We start from the raw sequence: 18004 nt of genomic DNA, 5'->3' as shown, positions 1-18004 counted from the left end.
AGTGCTGCTTTTCTTCCACCAAAACTGTCGATTCTGCTGTTGGATCCAGACCCTTGTTTTCCCTTCCTTAGCAAAATTCAAACCTCTAGAAGAGCCGTCATCTCCTCTAAGAAACGTTAGTCCAGACAAGAGACCCAGAGCCTTCTCGTTCCAACTTCTGCCTCGACATTTGCCTCAGGACCGTTGGTACCCCATGCCTTTGAGACCCCCACAACTGCCTCCTGAACCAACATGTTGGCTGTATTGGGGGACCTGGGACCTGTATGTCAGATATAGAGAGCCCATGCATTCTGCCAGGAAATCACCTCACCATTCCCTTCTAAGGGAACAGTCAGAGACTTCTCCTGAGACCCCATGGAAGAGGAAGAATATGAAACAGTTCCATCTGTAACAAGAAAATTGCCTTCATCGCCCAATGAAGCAGAAATCCTGGCATCTCTGTCCACTAAGAACAATCATAAACAGATTTGTGGCAGAAGAACTCCAGATCTCCCTAGAGGAAGCCCAGGACCCTCAGTACAAACTCCTGGATATCTTATAAACCACCAGCTCCAGTTAAAGCTATTCTGGAACCGCTAGAGCAGTGTGGCAGACATCAACCACATACCCAACTACTCCCAAGAGGGCATAGAGGTACTATTTTCTTCCAGCTAAGGGAGCGGAATTTCTTTTTACTCACTCTGCACCAAATGCTTTGGTTGTGAGGGCTATGAAGGTCAAGAAGAGATCTAGAGAGCAACATTTTAAACCCACTCCTCCTAACAAGGAGGCTAAACATCTACACCTGTAGGGAAGGAAGGTTTTCACATCTACTAGCCTTCAGTTTTGTAAAGTGAATCATCAAGTGCTGTTGGCTAAGTACAGCTATCTCAAATGCACAGATTTTGTAGACAAGCTTCCACAGCAGGACAGAGCTTACTTCTAGGCTTTATAGAAGTATTTAAGCTGGTGACCAGAACCACACTTCAGTCAGTGATTGATGCAGCAGACATGTCGTCATCTAGGTTGATAGTAATAGCTATTGTGATGCATTAAGAGTTATGGTTGCACACTTCAGGATTTCCCATTGAGGTCCAAATCATTGTGTAAGATTTACCCTCTGAGACCTTTTTTATTTTTTTTTTTAATGAAGAGACAGATCAGTCCATACATGCTTTAAAGGACTCCAGGGCCAAATGTTGCACCTTAGGAACATATACACCTGCCCCCAAAAGGAAATATCACAGACAGCCTTTCAGACCTAGACTGGCTCTTTAACAGTTATATCATCAGTGATCTTATGACCTTCCTTGTAAGAGACAAGGTACAGAACACTAGTTTCTCTGCACTCCGCATCTCTACAGCATCATTTCAATCCCATCCCCCAGTGAAAAGATATTTTTGAGAGGACTTTGACAGCTGCAAACTATTTATAAGGCTGCCACTTCCCAACCGCCATATATTGTTTGGGGGTTGTTTAGCACTTTGTTTCTATAACTGGAGTGCCATAACAGACAAGTGAATGTTAGATATCGTGGCTATGCAGTCGCGTTTACTTAACTACCTCTTCTAAAAACTGCATCCCCATTCTTGTTCAGGGACCATCTAAGGAAGGTATTTACAGTTAGGCGGTGGAATCCCTCCTCCAATAAGGAGCAATAGAGCACTTAGAGAGACATTTTTGCTCTATGTATTTCCAAGTTCCCAAAAAGAAAGTTGGAGACCTGTTCTTGAACTTCATGATCTCAGCAACTGTATTCATAAACAGATTTCACACATGAAAGACATTTCTTTCACATGTCTGTTCACCCTGCTCATAGTGGTGTTTTCTCAGATTCATGATGCGCCCTGACCATTTTCAATACAGGGTGCTCTTATTTGGCCTCACCATTGCCCCCCAGGGCCTTTACCAAGGTCTTTCTGGTAATAACAGCTCATTTCAGACAGAACAGCTTCACCATTTCCCCTTTTCTCTATGATCAGTTTCTCACTGCAAAGACATCTCAGGAAACCCATAAGTCAACCATATCAATGCTATCATTACTTTCTTCCCAAGGAGTCACTCTGAATTTTGAAAAGTCTCTCTAGTTCGGACTGTAGACTTAATAGAGACCACCCTATATTCAGTTATGACACAAACTTGCTTACCTTGGGACAAATTTCTGACTATGAGCGACCGAGTAGATCAGGCTATACTCACTCGTCAAGCTCCAGTTAAAACTTGTCTTTCCGTCCTGAAGCACATGGCTTCATGTACTTATGCTACCCCATTCACCAGACTCCACCTATGTTCCCTTCAGGTCTGGCTCCAGACAGTGCATTCATCAACCAAACACAGCATGAACACCATGGTAACAATTCCTTCCAGAGTAATGTCTTCCCTGATCTGATGGAAGGATCCCTGTCAGGTATGTGTAGATGGTCCCCCTCCTGAGAAACCAGAATGCATATCAACGTTCTGGAACTCCAGGCAGTCTGAGAAACTTGAGAGGATTTTCTACTGTTCGTCTGGTCCCGCCATGTCTCAGTACCAGATAACATGACAACCATATTTTATCTGGGTGTAGAAGCAGTCATCCCGTGGAATTGGTGTATCAAGAATTGAATCACCATAGCAGCTTATCTTCCATGAATTCAAAATGTGTTAGAAGATACCCTCAGCAGGCATTTTGCTATCAATCGCAAGTGAGAATTGTATAATTAGCTAGTAAACAGCATCTTTGCTCAATGAGGGACCCCCAATCGGGATCTATTTCCTTCTCAAACAAATGAGAGATGTAGAACACACTGCTTCACAGGAGTGCTAGGACTACACTTTCAGGGCAATGCTTTCCTTCTTCCCTTATCAGACTGTCTCAGCTATGCCTTTCCTCCCTAAACACTCCTTCCTCAGGTCCTGCAGAAAATTATTTAGGACAATGGCAAGTGACATCTTTATAGTCCCTGATTGATCCAGACAGTTTTGGTTTCCAAAACATCTACAACTGTCATCGGATTCTCTGATCACCATCCAGTCCTTTCCTGGTCTCTTAATGCAGGAGAAGGGCAAGATCAAACATACCAACCGTGAAGTGCTTTTCTAATCTTTTAGCTTTTGGATGAGAATCAACATTAGAACATTACTGCTCTCAAGCTGTACAAACCATCCTTAATAGTAGCAGAAAGGTTTCCACTAAGAAATGCTATTCAGCCAAGTGGAAACATTTTTCCATCTGGCTACATCAAAACATTTATCTCCAGAGTCCTGCAGGGGGACCCTGCCACTCCACGCAGCAGACGGACCCCGCAGCTCCCAGCCACCACAGGAGGTGGGAGTACCCTGAAGCTCCCAGCCGCTGTGGGCTGACGTCATGGAGGTCTGTGGTCCATGACCTCCATGATCAAATCGTAGCCTTAGTTATGTTCTTATGATTATATTGTTGTTTTGACAAATAAAGTATGTAGAATTTTAAAATATCATGCACAATTTTTTGGCACAGAATTCCCACACAGATAAATAAGGGTACCCCCTGAAGCAATACCACTAAAGTTGCTTATGCTCTTGTAGAACAAGCCCTCACCCTAGGAGGGGAAAGATGATGCAACTACTGGTAAAGCAGGATATAGCCAAAGTTCCTCTGCGAAGATATAGCTTGACCTCAGACTCATTCTGCTCTACCGAGAAACCATCTAGGTGATTTTCTACTTTGTTTTGTTCTTTGCAGGTAGAAGGCGAGAGCATGTCATACACATACACATTCAGATGCATGCAGTTTTGGAAAAAACAAAGCATTGATTGGTTCATAGAATGTCAGGGTTGGAAAGGACCTCAGGAGGTCATCTAGTCCAACCCCTTGCTCAAAGCAGGACCAATCCCCAGACCCCTAAATGGCACCCTCAGGGATTGAGTTTACAACCCTGGGTTTAGTAGGCCAATGATCAAAAACACTGAGCTATCCCTCCCCCCAAATGTGAAACTCCGAAACTATTCGGGAAGTGCATTTTGGACGTAGTTCTAAAGAGACTGTCCTTATGGAATAGAGCACATGGTGGACCCCACCATTAGGGTTCCTAGCTTACCTACCCTTCCAGTTGAGGTGGTGGCCATAAGGAAATCAACATTCACTAATAAGTGACACATGTAACGTAGATAATGGCTCAAAGGGTGGCTTTGGGAGTGCCAAAAGTACAAGATGCAAGTCCCAATGAGGAACACGTTTCCTTTATTGGCAGAAAAGTTTTAAGTCCCTTTATCAGTGTGGTAGTCAACAGGTGAGCAAAAATTGAACAACTATCTGATAGTGAATAGCACGCACTGATTGCTGCCACATGAACTTGTACGGAGCTTCGGGAAAGCCCAGCTGTTTTGAGAGAGAAAAGCTAGTCCAAAATGAGGGATATATCCACTGTCCCCAATCCCCACAGGCAGTGGCAGCTCCCCAGCGGGACAGGGGGGGATCCCCCTGGCAGCTCCAGCAGGCAGGGGAAGGCTAAGTGGGGAGTAAGTGGGACGGGGCCTTGGGGAAGGGGTGGAGTAGATCCTGGATTGACCGTAAATTCAAAACGTGATCTTGCGCCTAAAAAGGTTGAAGACCACTGCTGTAGGACATGTTTTCTAATCTTCTTATCATTCTCGTGGCTATGCTCAGACCCTTCTCCAATTTATCAACATCCTTCTTGTATTGTGGGCACTGGAACTGGACATAGTATTCCAGCAGTGGTTGCACCAGTGCCAAATGACCTCTACTCCTCTTCAAGATTCCCCTGTTCATGCATCCCAGGATTTAATTAGCTCATTTGGCCACTGCTCATCTTCAGCAGGTTATCCCCCACACTCCATCCCTGTCCCCAAATCTTTTTCATAGTCACTACTTCCCAGGATAGATTCCCCAATCCTGTAAGCATGGGCTAGTCTTTGTTCCCAAATGTCTACATTTACATTTAGCTGTATTAAAATTCATATAGTTTGCTTGTGCCCAGTTTATCAAGTGACCTAGATTGCTTTGAATCAGTGACCTGACCTCTTCATTGTTTACCACTCCCCCAATTTTTGTGTTATCTGCAAACTTTATCAGTAGTGATTTCATTTTTTCCCAGTCATAAATAAAGACATTAGAGTAGGATAATTACTCCATTTGCAAATCATTGTCCTTGCCTGACCTGTTGACTTAGCAGTTAAAGTACTTAGCTTTTACTTTCTAAATATACTTACACTCTACATTAAGATAGTATCTGTTAATGTGTCTCTGAAATAGAGAAATAGGAACACTAACTTAATATTTCATCTTATTGAACCTTGAACAGCTGTTGGGTTTAGGTAGATAGTAAATACTAAGGGGCAATTTTCCAAAACACTTTTATATTGTTTCAGAATAAGATTTAGTATGACTAGATCTTGTGTTTGTTAGTGCAGACCCACACTTAACAGCTGAATGTTTCTGTTTAGCCACCTCGCACATCTCACCCTGTAGTGAAGTTCTCCTGCACTGACTGTGAACCAATGGTCATTGACAAACTACCTTTTGATAAATATGAGTTAGAACCTTCGCCGCTGACCCAATTTATTCTGGAAAGGAAATCTCCTCAGACCTGCTGGCAGGCAAGTTGAATATGTACTAACTAAAGGACATTTATCTGAGAAATAGTTTTCTGTAAATAACTTGTAATGAAATTCTAATTACATGTGTTGATTTACTGTAAACTTACTGACATCATACCTTTCACTTATAACTCGCACTTTAAAACTATTTATGTACAACATGAATTACATTAACTCTTCTTATTGCAGGTGTATGTGAGCAATAGTGCAAAATATAGTGAACTTGGCCATCCTTTTGGTTACTTGAAAGCCAGTACAGCACTGAATTGTGTGAACCTGTTTGTGATGCCTTACAATTATCCAGTCCTCCTTCCACTCTTAGGTAAATACAGCTTTCTCAAATCCTTCTGATGTAGTAGGCAGATGGAAAATTGCTTCAGCCTAGTTATATTTTTTATGTTATTAATGCTGCTGTTAATAATCATAAGTCTATGCAAATCCAAAACATTAAGAATGTAATGTTTCTACCAGAAAAATGAGAAGTTCTCTTTTCAGTATCTACTAGATTCAAGATTCACTTAGCAAAAAATTACTACCATTCCTGATTCTGAGTATAATCCTGTTGATTTCTAAAAATGAATGTTTATTGTTCAGATTAACTCCCCTTCTAATATCTGTGGCTGCCACTTTTTCCCCGCTGCTGCTGCAAAGCCCTTCTTTTCCCACTCCCAAGATTCTGCCTTCCTTACGCACCGCATGGATTGCATCCAATAGTAATTAGCTCTGATTAAGTCTTAGTGTAGTAGGACGAACCTTTAGAAGAAATGTTCTTAGAAAACGGGAGCTGAATGATGCCTTACATTTAGAAACACACATCTCATTTAACTTTATCTCTGTTTGTATAACTTCTCAGATGACTTATTCAAAGTACACAAGGCAAAGCCAACTTTAAAATGGCGGCAGTCATTTGAAAGCTATTTGAAGACAATGCCTCCTTACTATTTAGGGGTAAGATGATTTATTGTATGTGTGTTTTAAAATTTCTGCTGTATCCTGTAATTTATGGTAAACTTGTATCTTCAGTTATTAACTTATTATGTTAACTGCATTCTTTTGGATTATATTTTATAAAGCAATTAGGATGTTCTGAACATAATAAAAGGTTAACGTGTACAAATCTAGGATTTCACATTTATGACATCATGTATTCCCTGGAATATTAACTTTCCTAAAATTTACATTCATGTCTTGACTTTTCCCTTTGACTGTAATGTTATAAAAACGTGATCAGGTATAACTACTGCTTGAACTATGCCTCCACTAATATTTAATAATTGTGCATTAATGTTGCAGTACTTAAAGGAAAAGGATGTTATGTTGCCTTAAAGGGTTACAAATTCACTTTGAAATGAACTCATTAAGCAATAATGTGCTTTAAATTCTTGATACAAACTTAAGGGTACAAATATACAAGGATATACATATGTAAGTGTATATATTACTTGTTTCAGCCTTTGAAGAAAGCTGTGAGAATGATGGGAGCGCCTAACCTTATAGCAGATGGTGTGGAATATGGACTTAGTTACAGTGTCATTGCATACCTCAAAAAGTTGAGTCAACAGGTAATGTTGCTGCAAAAGAGCAGTAAAAAAAATGAAGACTAAAATTGAAAAACACTTAGTATCAGACTAACTTGAAAATATCAGTGAACCATATTGGTTCTCATAGTAAGAGAATCTCAAGTTACCTGAATTCCTACATGTGATTACAGTTGGTACATCTTCCAATCTCTAAATTAGTTGAAAACTTTTTTGTTATAGGCTAAACTGTACATGCATACTGAAATGTGGCTGATTGGATAACTCAAGGTATATAGTATGCAAGCAGCATTTTCATATGTGCCAATTTGAATATATTTGTGGTTGAAAAGGCACAGTCCTTTCTGCTCTGTGCTAAAAATCGCCTTGCGTGTGATTAGGGATTTATGCCTATATGTAATTGGGCCAGAATGTAGCCATCTTTCCTATGTGGCCCAGAGTTTTTGAAGTGCTTCAGGATTCATGAAAGATGAAAGGCATTAGCTAAATATAAAACATAGTAAACAGTGCCTTTCATCCCTATTGAAGTGCTTGCGTACAAATGAGGAAACTGGCAGAGAATGAACGATGTTACACCCCAAGCCACTGGCAATGGTGGGGAGTAAAACCCATATCTCCTGGCTAGTCTCCTGCTCTAGCAGGTAAAAACCATTGATTTCCCATTATCACTTTCTATTTTGTTGTGCGTCTCCTACTTTTTTTGGATAATCACAAAATTGAGCAGCTTTGACACAAAAGGATATAGAGATGCAAATATTAATGACTTTGTATGTTAAAATTTCATAAACAGAGTTTAAAAGCCCTCAATATAAATCTTATTTTTAAAACTCTTAGTTATCACCTGTGGAAATCTGTGATGAATCTTACCAAATTGTGTGGTCATTTTGCTCAAAAATCTGCATAATATATAAATCTGTATATTTATACATTTTTGGCTCAAAATACATAAAATACATTGTTGTACAGTGTGTTATACCTATATTAGAGTATACTAGTAATATTCCTTAAAATGTTTGGTTCTTTTTGAAAGATTCTACCAGTTTGAGAGTTCTTTTCTTAAAATGGGAAATAACATTTGAACTTTCAGTGTGGAAGGAACTTCTCAAGTGCAACCTCTGAGTGAACATTGTATGGCAGTCAGAAGTTCTCAAATGATTTTTGGCTCATTGTTCAACTGTATTCTACCAAACTATTAGTGATGCATTGTAGAATACATTTGATTTTGGGACATACTTGGCAGGTGAAAAATTACTGGCTGTGGTGGATTGTCTGCCAAATGGAGGAAGAATCAAAAGATTGCTGTGTGTTCCCTTATTTTGTTGGAACTGAAGTCTCTCTTCCTTTAATCTCGGGTTCTTCTCCTATCTTTTACTGACTTTAAAAAAAAAAAAAAAAATTAATACCATCATATGAGTCCATAGTAAATACAGTTAAATGAGATAAGATACTTCGTGACAATTCTCATAAGACTTCAGCAGTTCTCACAGAGAAAAGTGAAATCCATGAGCACATACAGAAATTCTGGCACAGTTTTCCAATAATTGTAATCATGGCATTTTTATGAAAATAAAAGCATTGCATGCATATTGGTGCTTAGATATTACGACGATGGGCACCCTAGAAATACCTGAAAGATCTAGATGCAAAAACTGTTTACCGTATTCTAATGATTTAGAATTGTAGTAGTACATTCAGCAAACCACCTTAAACACTTATCCACATTATATTTTTTAGAGTGTATTAGCACATTGCTGAATCTTCTAGGTAAGAATTAGGAATGAATTTAATAGTCTGACTAATCTTTTTAAGAGTATATTATCAATTTTATTTATTTATTTATTTATTTCAAATTAAGGCCAAAATAGAGTCCGATAGAGTCATTGGCTCTGTAGGCAAAAAGGTAGCGCAAGAGACTGGAATTAAGGTCAGAAGCAGATCACACAACCTGTCTATGGCACATAGGAACGATTTTCAACAACTGCTACAGGGGATTACTGGGGAAATTCCTCATAGACTTCTAGACCTCAATATGAAGGAGTATGCTGGGTTCCAAATAGCTTTGCTGAATAAGGTAAGCACCATTATGTGTAATGTTGTTATTTTCGATACACTTCCATTGAAGTATTAGATGTTATTTCATATGTAGTATTAATCAAAGCTTTACTATATTGCTGCAACTGTAGGAATTGAAACCTCAGACCTTTAGAAATGCTTATGATATACCCAGAAGGAATCTTTTGGATCACTTAACAAGAATGAGGTCTAATCTTATGAAGATAACTCGCAAGTTTCTCAAAGGACAAGATGAAGGTTAGATTACTTTGTTTATTGTTTGCATATCTTAATATGTGTTGTAATTAGTACTATTAGCATAACTTTGTATAATGTGCTGAATGGAGTAAAGTTGAGCCTTCTTCAGTAGATGCTTAGATGGGAGGTTGTGTTTCTGAAATAAACTTATTTTAAGATGGCTGCTATTGCACACGAACCCCAGTGGCTTTTCTTGGGCTTTCCCACCACATCTTTATTATAGGTTAGACATGTTCCAGTGGCTCATGGAAGACAAAACTTATATCTTCCATTTAATTTCTTTGACTGTCCTTGTCTTAAGAACAGTCTTGTTTTCTTCAGCGTTTGTTTGTTTTTCTTTCACTTTTTTTCCATCTTTGTGGGTATATCAATGGACAAATATCTTCAGGACAGTCCTGGACAACGAAGTCCTCTGTCCATATAATAGGTACATAATAGGCATTGGGAAAGCAAGTTCCCCCCCCACATCCTGCCAACTTGCCTCACCCTTGACCTGAAAGGAGCAGCTCTCTCGGTGAGAGAGCAGTTGTCTCTATGCTAATTCAGTTTTTTCTCTCGGTGGTGACTTTCAGCAGGCAGTACAATAACCTGTGCTAGCCATAAATGACAGTAGTAGTAGAGGTCAAGAGAAGTACTCTTGAGTACTTTGCAATTAAAGTGCTTCATTACACTGTGGCACCTGATGAGTAGAAGACAATAGTGGAAAGAATGAAATAAGAATAGACAAGAAAAAGGAAAAAAAGACAAGAAAAAATAGGACTTGTAACAATATTTCTCGATTACAAATATTTGTCTGGCCTTAAGTAGTGATAGAACGTCACTACCATCTAATGACTATTAAAAAAGTTGTGTCCAGTTCCTGAAGAGGTGTCCATATTACAGCTGGCATTAATTCTAGTGTAATCTGCTACCCAGCCTACCTCCTTGCTGAGCAAAGGGATTGATGGGTGAATTTTGACATGTTGTGCAGTCAAGAACACACTGAGGACCTGAATCACAAGGACTCTTAAGAAAATGCTGAATTTTCAGTGTGTTTTCAGTGTGCTGACGATATTAGAAAAGGACATTTCTCTAGTTGTTGGTGTTTTACTTCTAATTAATAAAATGTGTTTGGCAGTTGGAAGGGGCTTTTTGTATAATCAAAGTTCAGAGTAGCATGTAAAGTGGAATATTACATAATAATTTCATACATCAGTGTAATAGTAGCCTCAGTGCATTTACAATTAATGCATTCAGATAGTCTCCATTCTTTTCCCTCCACCCATCCTATCCAAAAAGAATTATGTATAATGTTGGGAAAACAAAAACTGTACCCAGGAGGCTATCACTCATTTCTAAGGTGAGATGATGAATATACATATTACATACATTGATTTCTTCAATCCCCAGCAAGCCTTTCACAGTATGTGAAGTAGTATATTAAATATTTTAACTATTATGTGGGTAGGGAGGAAGATGGGTTTTGAGTGTCTGTTTCGATATACTTTTATGTTGCTGTGTCATGATCAAAAAGATGGGATAATATGAAAACTGGATGCGTGAAATCAGCCAGAATTAAATCCTGACAAAACAAACAATGTCATTGTGTTTGTATAGGCATAGTCTTTTCATAAAAACTATCTTCAATTCCAATAGATCAAGTTCACAGTGTGCCAATAGCACAAATGGGAAATTATCAGGAGTACCTAAAACAGATACCATCTCCTCTTCGAGAGCTTGACTCTGATCAACCCCGAAGGCTGCATACGTTTGGTAATCCATTTAAATTGGACAAGAAGGTAATTTCTCAGTAATACTCATTTTGTGTAATACTAGTGTTATGGCATTTGTATGAGTTGCTAACTAGAAGCCATCGAAGTGCGTAGGAAAAGAAGGACATTATATTTCTTAGGAAATTTACTCAATCCTTTTCAGACCACCTATCTTTTCATGGAGAGGCAGACTTGACTAGAAATCACTTATTGAAACCTCTGCATTTTTTAGTATGAAATATTCATATGTTGTGAAATTGCCAACACTTTACCTCCTTTTTTTTTTTTTTTAACCCCCACCCCTTTTTATTAAAACCTTTCTTAGCAAAAAGCTTGCATTAACTTTATGGCTTCTCTAGTTTTCCACTAGCACAAGGACATGGATTCTCAATCCCTCACAAATCTAGGCCTTTGACTTCAGTGAACTACCAAGATAGTTGAATATTTAACTGACTTAAAATTACCTTGCGTCTGACTCCAGTTTAGAGGTCATGTTTTACAGGGAAATTTTATAACCGTAGTCAGCTTTCTTACTTGGGATATTGTTTATAGAGTGGTCTTCAACACATCACTCCTAATCTCTTCCAGAGTAAATCATTTGTCCGGGTTTTTTTAATTGGCATTTGAGAGAAGCCAAGACAAGTTGGTATATTTTCCTGATTGAATTGTCTTATCTGGCAAAAGTCAGGAAATCGTTGGATATGTTTTTTGTTAAACTTGCTGTGCAAGATAACACAAATTTAAGAGAGCTTTTTTTAAAAAACGGATTTATTTGTTACAGGGAATGATGATAGATGAGGCAGATGAATTTGTTTCAGGGCCTCAAAATAAACACAAACGACCCGGAGAACCAAATATGCAGGGGATTCCTAAAAGACGTCGGTGTATGTCACCCCTTCTCAGAGGCCGGCCACAGACTCCTCCTGTCATGAACAATCACATTGGAGGAAAAGGGCCACCTACACCTGTAACACAAGCACAGCCAGATCTTGTTAAACCTATTCCTATTCACAAAAGTAAGTGTAACTATTTCAGTTAATTTTTCTTGTTGCCTTCATGTGGTTCCTCTTCAGATAATTGGCTTTACTCTTTATACAAAAGAATATTTTAGTTGGTCATCAAAAAAGTAAGCATGCTGTAGATTTCTCAAATTTGTGTATTTGAATCTCCAGTTCCAAAATGTCAGTATGTAAATGTTCAGCCTTAATTATCCAATTACTTTGTGTATTTGGCACCTCAGAGGTGACAAACCTCTGCCATTCTTTTGTAATTTCAAAGCAATATAAAGATTTCTGAAATTTAACTATCTGCCATTGAAACACCACTTTCTAAAACTAAAACTACCTTGATGTGTACAAGGGAAAGTGTTATACAATGTAGACAAAGGTACTTTTTCTGTGCCTTTTAATTGTTTCACATACATACATTTTAGGATTTAGTGATACATAAATTGACATGCATCCGACGAAGTGGGTATTCATCCACAAAAGCTCGTGCTCCAATACATCTGTTAGTCTATAAGGTGCCACAGGACTCTTTGCTGCTTTTATAAATCGATTGTAGCTTTATAGTAAGTGAAATTTATAGTAGTTACCCTCCCAGAAAATCTGTGAGGGGGCAGAATAGGGGAGAGTTTCATATTTGTAGACTTCTCATTTGTTGATAGTCTACATGTACACTTTATGTTGAGGATTTATATTTTCTTCCATAAATCACTCTTTTGAGCCCGGGGGGTTGGGGAAAGGTCCCACACTCACCTGCAGCAGGAAGTGGAGCGCTGTGGCTGGGAGCGGGCTGGGGCTGGGCTGCTCCGCTTCTGTCTGCACTCACCAGTGGCGGGAAGTGGAGCGATGCAGCCCCAGCCTGCTCTGCTTTCCTTGCCCCAGCCCGGCCCCTGCCATGTTGTTGGGGGTGGGGTTGGGGAAAGTCCTGCAATCTGCTGCGGTGGGAAACAGAGCGCCACGGCTGGGAGCTGGCAGAGTGGAGCAGGCTCGGGCTGGGCTGCTCTGCTTCCACCGCTGCTGGTGAGTGCGGGGAGGATCCCTTCCTTCAAGTCCCCTCCCCAAGCCACACAGCTTGGGCTGGGGCGAAGGAAATGGAGCAGGCTGCTTCTGGCCCCCCGCTAATCCCCCGGGCCACTCTGGGACTGCAGGGCTCCCTAAATTGCCCCCCACCCCACAGTTCCTGCCTCCTAGATCCTGGGGGAGGAAGGCCCTGACTGCCCCCGAGACCCTGTGCCCCTTATCCAACTGCCTGGCCTGGCAGCCTTAACACACTGCTCAGAGCAGCGTGTCAGAGCTTTACCGCGTTGTATGCAAACCCATGTTATATCGGGTCATGTTATATGGGGGTAGAAGTGTGTGTGTGTATAAGTTTTTCATGTGGTAAAATAGAATACATTTCAACAATTGTCGATAGTTTGCTTTTCCAGTTCATTGGTAAAATACAGAACAAATTGCATTTTAATTAGGATGTTTGTAGTAATTTTCTCACTTCTTGGAGGTAGGACAGTACTGGAAATAAGCATGTAGTTAACAATCCAGTGTATATTTACTCTTCTGTGGGAATTGACACCAGGGCAAATTACACTTGAATCACTATATATAGTCAAAGTACTGGGATATACCTTCTTATAACAAAATTTAGGAACCTTCTCAGTACAAAGAGTTTGTTTCCCCTCTTCTCTTTTAATACAGTGAATAAAGTAAAAGAGCAAGGCCGGTATATCCCTTTAAGTGGGTCTCGCTGATCTCTGATATGACGAGTACAATCTCTTTGATCCGAGTCACTCCAAAATATTGCAACACACAAGCTTATCTGGTGACATTCACTCCAGTGAAGAGTGACTTTTATTCCTTTAATGTGGGCCTGTGTGTTGCATAGGGCCTTGAGCCAGCCCTTCTGCACTGAAGTGAATTTTTTCCATTAATCTTAAGTAATTCCTCACAGAAATGTATTTTATCTTCTGTTCATTTGACTTCTTGCTTTGTTGCTAATCTGTGTAACTCTTCCCTTTTCCTTATAAAGAATGCTTCCCTGTATTGCTACACCACCACCCCTTAGTGGACATTCAGGGTGTTCTGTGCCACCAGCAACATCATCTTCTGACTCCCCAGTGTTGCAGAAGTATCTCTTACCTTCCTCTAACCCTACCTGCTGCAACATGACTGCACAAGACTAGATTACACAGTACCAAATCATGTATGATTTTGATGGTTTTTAATGCATGCTTGCCAGTTTGTCTCTCTTCATAGTCTTTATTTTTCAGCTTCAGAAACCAATAACGAGATTGCAGTGGATGATGTGATTGAGAATCATGTTGCAGACCCACTTTCTTCAGATGTCTTTCCAAATTCTATGGATTCTGACTTTTCAGTGTCCTCTTATCCATTCAATTCATTGGATGGACCAACAGCTCATTCAGAGGATCTAGGCCATGAACATTTAGGAACTAATAACCTTAACATTGATGAATTTATGAAAAATGAAGAGTCAGGTTATAAAGATCGAAGTACTCAAGAAAACTTGCCAGCATCTTCGCCCAACAAAGGAAAAAAAGTGATACATTCCAGAAGTGCGAGAGAAGTTAATATAGAACTAAAAGCACAAATTATGAAGGAGATTAGAAAGCCAGGAAGAAGTAAGTATAAAAACAGCAAACCACTATCTTTGTATCCAGATTGGAGAGACAACTAGATTGGTTGAAATATTTAGACTACATCATTGTATTTTGTAAGATACTGAGTCATGCAAGAATTATAATAGAGATCTGTGATTACTAGCAGAAGTAAAAATAAGAGAAGAGAAACCCAATGTGTAGTAGAGAGGAAATCCTTTTAATTCAAAGTTTATAAGGCCCCTTTAGAAAGTTTGAAAATCTGTTTTCTTTCATACTTTCCTGAGTGGGTGGGTGGAATAGGATTAAATCCATCTGTGTTTATATTCTTCAGATTTTGTACTTATCTACTTTGACAGTAGCCTAGATTTAGTACGCTTGGTTTTTACATTAAAGCTGACAAATAACTTAATTTTTCTTCGAGTGATGGTCCCTATGCATATTCCACATGTGGGATAAGCATGTGCACCATGAGCTTGAGTCTGGAATTTTTTTTACAAGCAGTGTCCATTGGCCTGTATATGCACCATAGCTCTCCTCATGCACTGAAGCGAGGGCATAAAGGGTATGTGGGCCAACACCTTTCCAGTTCTTTCTTACTGCTGCAAGGTCTGAGTCAGAATCTTCGGTGTCCTCAGCGCCTTTTTTTACTGTGTTATTGCTGTAAGGTATTGTGTATAGTTAGTTATAGTAGTCTACATAGTATAGTTAGATGGTGTGTGTTTCCCCATTTTCTTCCCCACCCGGTGACTTTTTCACCCTGAGAATGTCCATGGTTCCAGGGTTCAAAAACTGTTTCCTGCCCTCATTCCTGTTTGGTGAGCAACTAACAACAATGTTGCCTCTGCTGCCCGAGTGAGGCTCATATGTCTGCCAAGTGCAGCATTGGCTGCTCCCCCCTTCCGCCCAACTCATGAGAGTCAAGAATTGAAATTCAGAAAATATCTCGTGAAAGGAGTGAGAAGACCCAGTCACATGCATGCCAGGGACCTCCCCGTACCTCATCTCACCAAGTAGGCAGCACCTCTTCAAGCACAAGCTCAGGAACGGAGGCTAAGACCATTAAGCCAGAGGAGAAGACTTCACATGACAGCAAAGGGCACACTCATAGATATAAGGACATTCCATCTTTGTCGAAAACTTCCCTGAAGAGAAAGGATCCCTCCCCAGTCCAGTCAGGAGAGCTGGTGCAGGTGAGTGCTAAGAATTTAGGCCTGAGTAAATCTTCTCAACAGGAGAAGGAAGAGTGTAAATATATGGATCTCATGGTTCAAATATCAGGTCTGATGATGAAGGCTCGGGAGGAACAGCTTCTGGTGCTCCCTTCCATTTCTATAGCTGATGCAATACCAGTAGCAGTGTGGCCGCAGAGGGAGTCGACTGCCACAGTGACCAGGGAAGCTCCAGTTCTGACAGCTCTGCCAATGGACTCTCCTCTGTCTCCCAGAGGACATCTTTGCTCTTCTGTATGTCATTCATCCCTCCTATTGGTACCATCTCTATTCTGGAATGGTGATACACTAGAGGAAAAGCCTATCCTAATGAGGCAGAGTTGTTCTTCCATCCCACCTGGCAGCCTTGAGGCACAGCCATTGGTACTGTTCTGCACAAGATAAGGAATCAGGCTTTTTCTTTGGATGAATTTGAGTCTCCAAAGGAGTCTGTGCAGCATTGAGTGGAGGTGGCACTAGACAGGAGACACAAGATCAGGATTCCAACCTCAGACCAGATACAACTGGCCAAGAAACAGGTGATAACCTATACCATAGGGTCCTCCTCTGCCAGTTGATCCATCCTACTGTGAAGAGTGTGGGATCCCTACCCTAGACACCCAGAATTGATACAGGAGTCCTGTTTGTCATCACCTAGACACCCACAATTGGCCCTGTTGGAATATTTGGAAGGGGAGACAGAGGAGGATCATACGGTTCTGAGAGCCATCTTGTTGTCTTCACTGGATGAGGCGTTTATTCCATTTTCTCTGTCTCTGCCAGATGACCTGAAATAATATCAAGAGCTCATGCCCAGGGTGGTTGCAGAGCTATAAAATCAGCTTCAGGAAGTCCTGGATCCTCAGCAGATATTTCTAAACATTCTGCAGCCTTCCTGTCCCAGTTGAGTGGCCCTTGTCATAAAAGAGGCCATCATGGACCAAGCAGAGATAGTTGGTTTACTCCTGCTTCTTGTGCCCCCACCTTTAACAGTGCTGAGAAACACTACTTTGTTCCATCCCTGGAGAAGTTTTTGTTCTCTCATCCACTGCTAAACTCTTCAGTGGTTTAGGCAGCTACAGAGCAGCCCAAGCAACAGCATCCAAAGGCTACTCCCTCTGAGAAAGGGCACAAGTGACTCAGCCTTCTAGGGAGGAAGGTCTTCTCTTCTACCTCCCTCCGGTTCAGGATCTCAGATGATCAGGCAGTCTTGTCCAAATATGATTTACTAATTATAATTTTTTGGAATTTAAGGACAAGCTCCCTGAGGGGTGCCTAATTCTAGACCATAGTGAATGGGGGCAGATTGGTGGCCAGAGTTTTCCTCCAAGCTGTGGTGGGTGCAGTAAATATTACATCCAGGGGAATGGCTTACAGATATGTTATGAGGAGAGACTTGTGATTACAATCCTCTAGTTTCCCTAGAGAGGTGCAGAGTACCATCCAAGATCTCCCCTTCAGTACTATCCACCTATTCCACGAGGAGGCGAATGAGTCTGTCCACTCCCTCAAGGACTCAAGGATAACGCTTCACTTGCTGAACATTTATACTCCTGCCCCTAAGAGAAAACACTATAGACATGGGTATAGGGCAAGGCTGCCTCCTCAGATGTTTTACCACCAACACCAGGAGCCACCACACAAGAGACTGAAAGTTTATATACGCAGGAGCCTAGCCTCGTTAGCATCCACTGCCATGTTATACTCTAATCCCCTAGTGAAGAGTTTTTCACAGGACCCATGTGCCTTTCTTGATGCTGCTTCATTCCCCTCCTCTGATATTCAGAGGCCACCTTACCCAATTTGCCAAAAAACTGGAGGGCCCTAACTACAGACGAATGGGTATTAAAGATTATTCAGGGTGGCTATCTGATTCAGCTTCTGATATCTCCTACCCTACCCACGGACACTTTTTAAGGACCACTCTCACAAGGAGATTCTATGACGAGGCAAAATTCCTTGTCCTCAGGGGAGTCATAGATAGGGTTCCACCTCAACCTCAAAGGAAGGGATTCTATTTC

The 18004-nt window shown here is 40.6% G+C and overlaps 1 protein-coding gene across 4 annotated transcripts in view; it reads left to right on the top strand.

Moving 5' to 3' along the window:
* INTS6 (integrator complex subunit 6) overlaps positions 1-18004 on the top strand; it is a 103041-nt gene that overhangs the window by 52594 nt on the left and 32443 nt on the right. For 3 of the 4 annotated variants that reach the window (XM_075061606.1, XM_075061609.1, XM_075061607.1), the window contains 9 exons: positions 5405-5557; positions 5747-5879; positions 6411-6505; positions 7009-7119; positions 8951-9166; positions 9279-9405; positions 11041-11183; positions 11938-12172; positions 14425-14796. In XM_075061606.1, coding sequence (XP_074917707.1) covers positions 5405-5557; positions 5747-5879; positions 6411-6505; positions 7009-7119; positions 8951-9166; positions 9279-9405; positions 11041-11183; positions 11938-12172; positions 14425-14796 — 1585 coding nt within the window. The remainder of the gene's footprint in view (positions 1-5404; positions 5558-5746; positions 5880-6410; positions 6506-7008; positions 7120-8950; positions 9167-9278; positions 9406-11040; positions 11184-11937; positions 12173-14424; positions 14797-18004) is intronic. The other variant, XM_075061608.1, reaches the window with a different exon arrangement.

The sequence above is a fragment of the Chelonoidis abingdonii genome, chromosome 1 (assembly GCF_003597395.2).
Source record: "Chelonoidis abingdonii isolate Lonesome George chromosome 1, CheloAbing_2.0, whole genome shotgun sequence".
Classification (NCBI taxonomy): Eukaryota; Metazoa; Chordata; order Testudines; family Testudinidae; genus Chelonoidis; species Chelonoidis abingdonii.
This window is presented reverse-complemented; position numbering and strand designations above follow the sequence as displayed.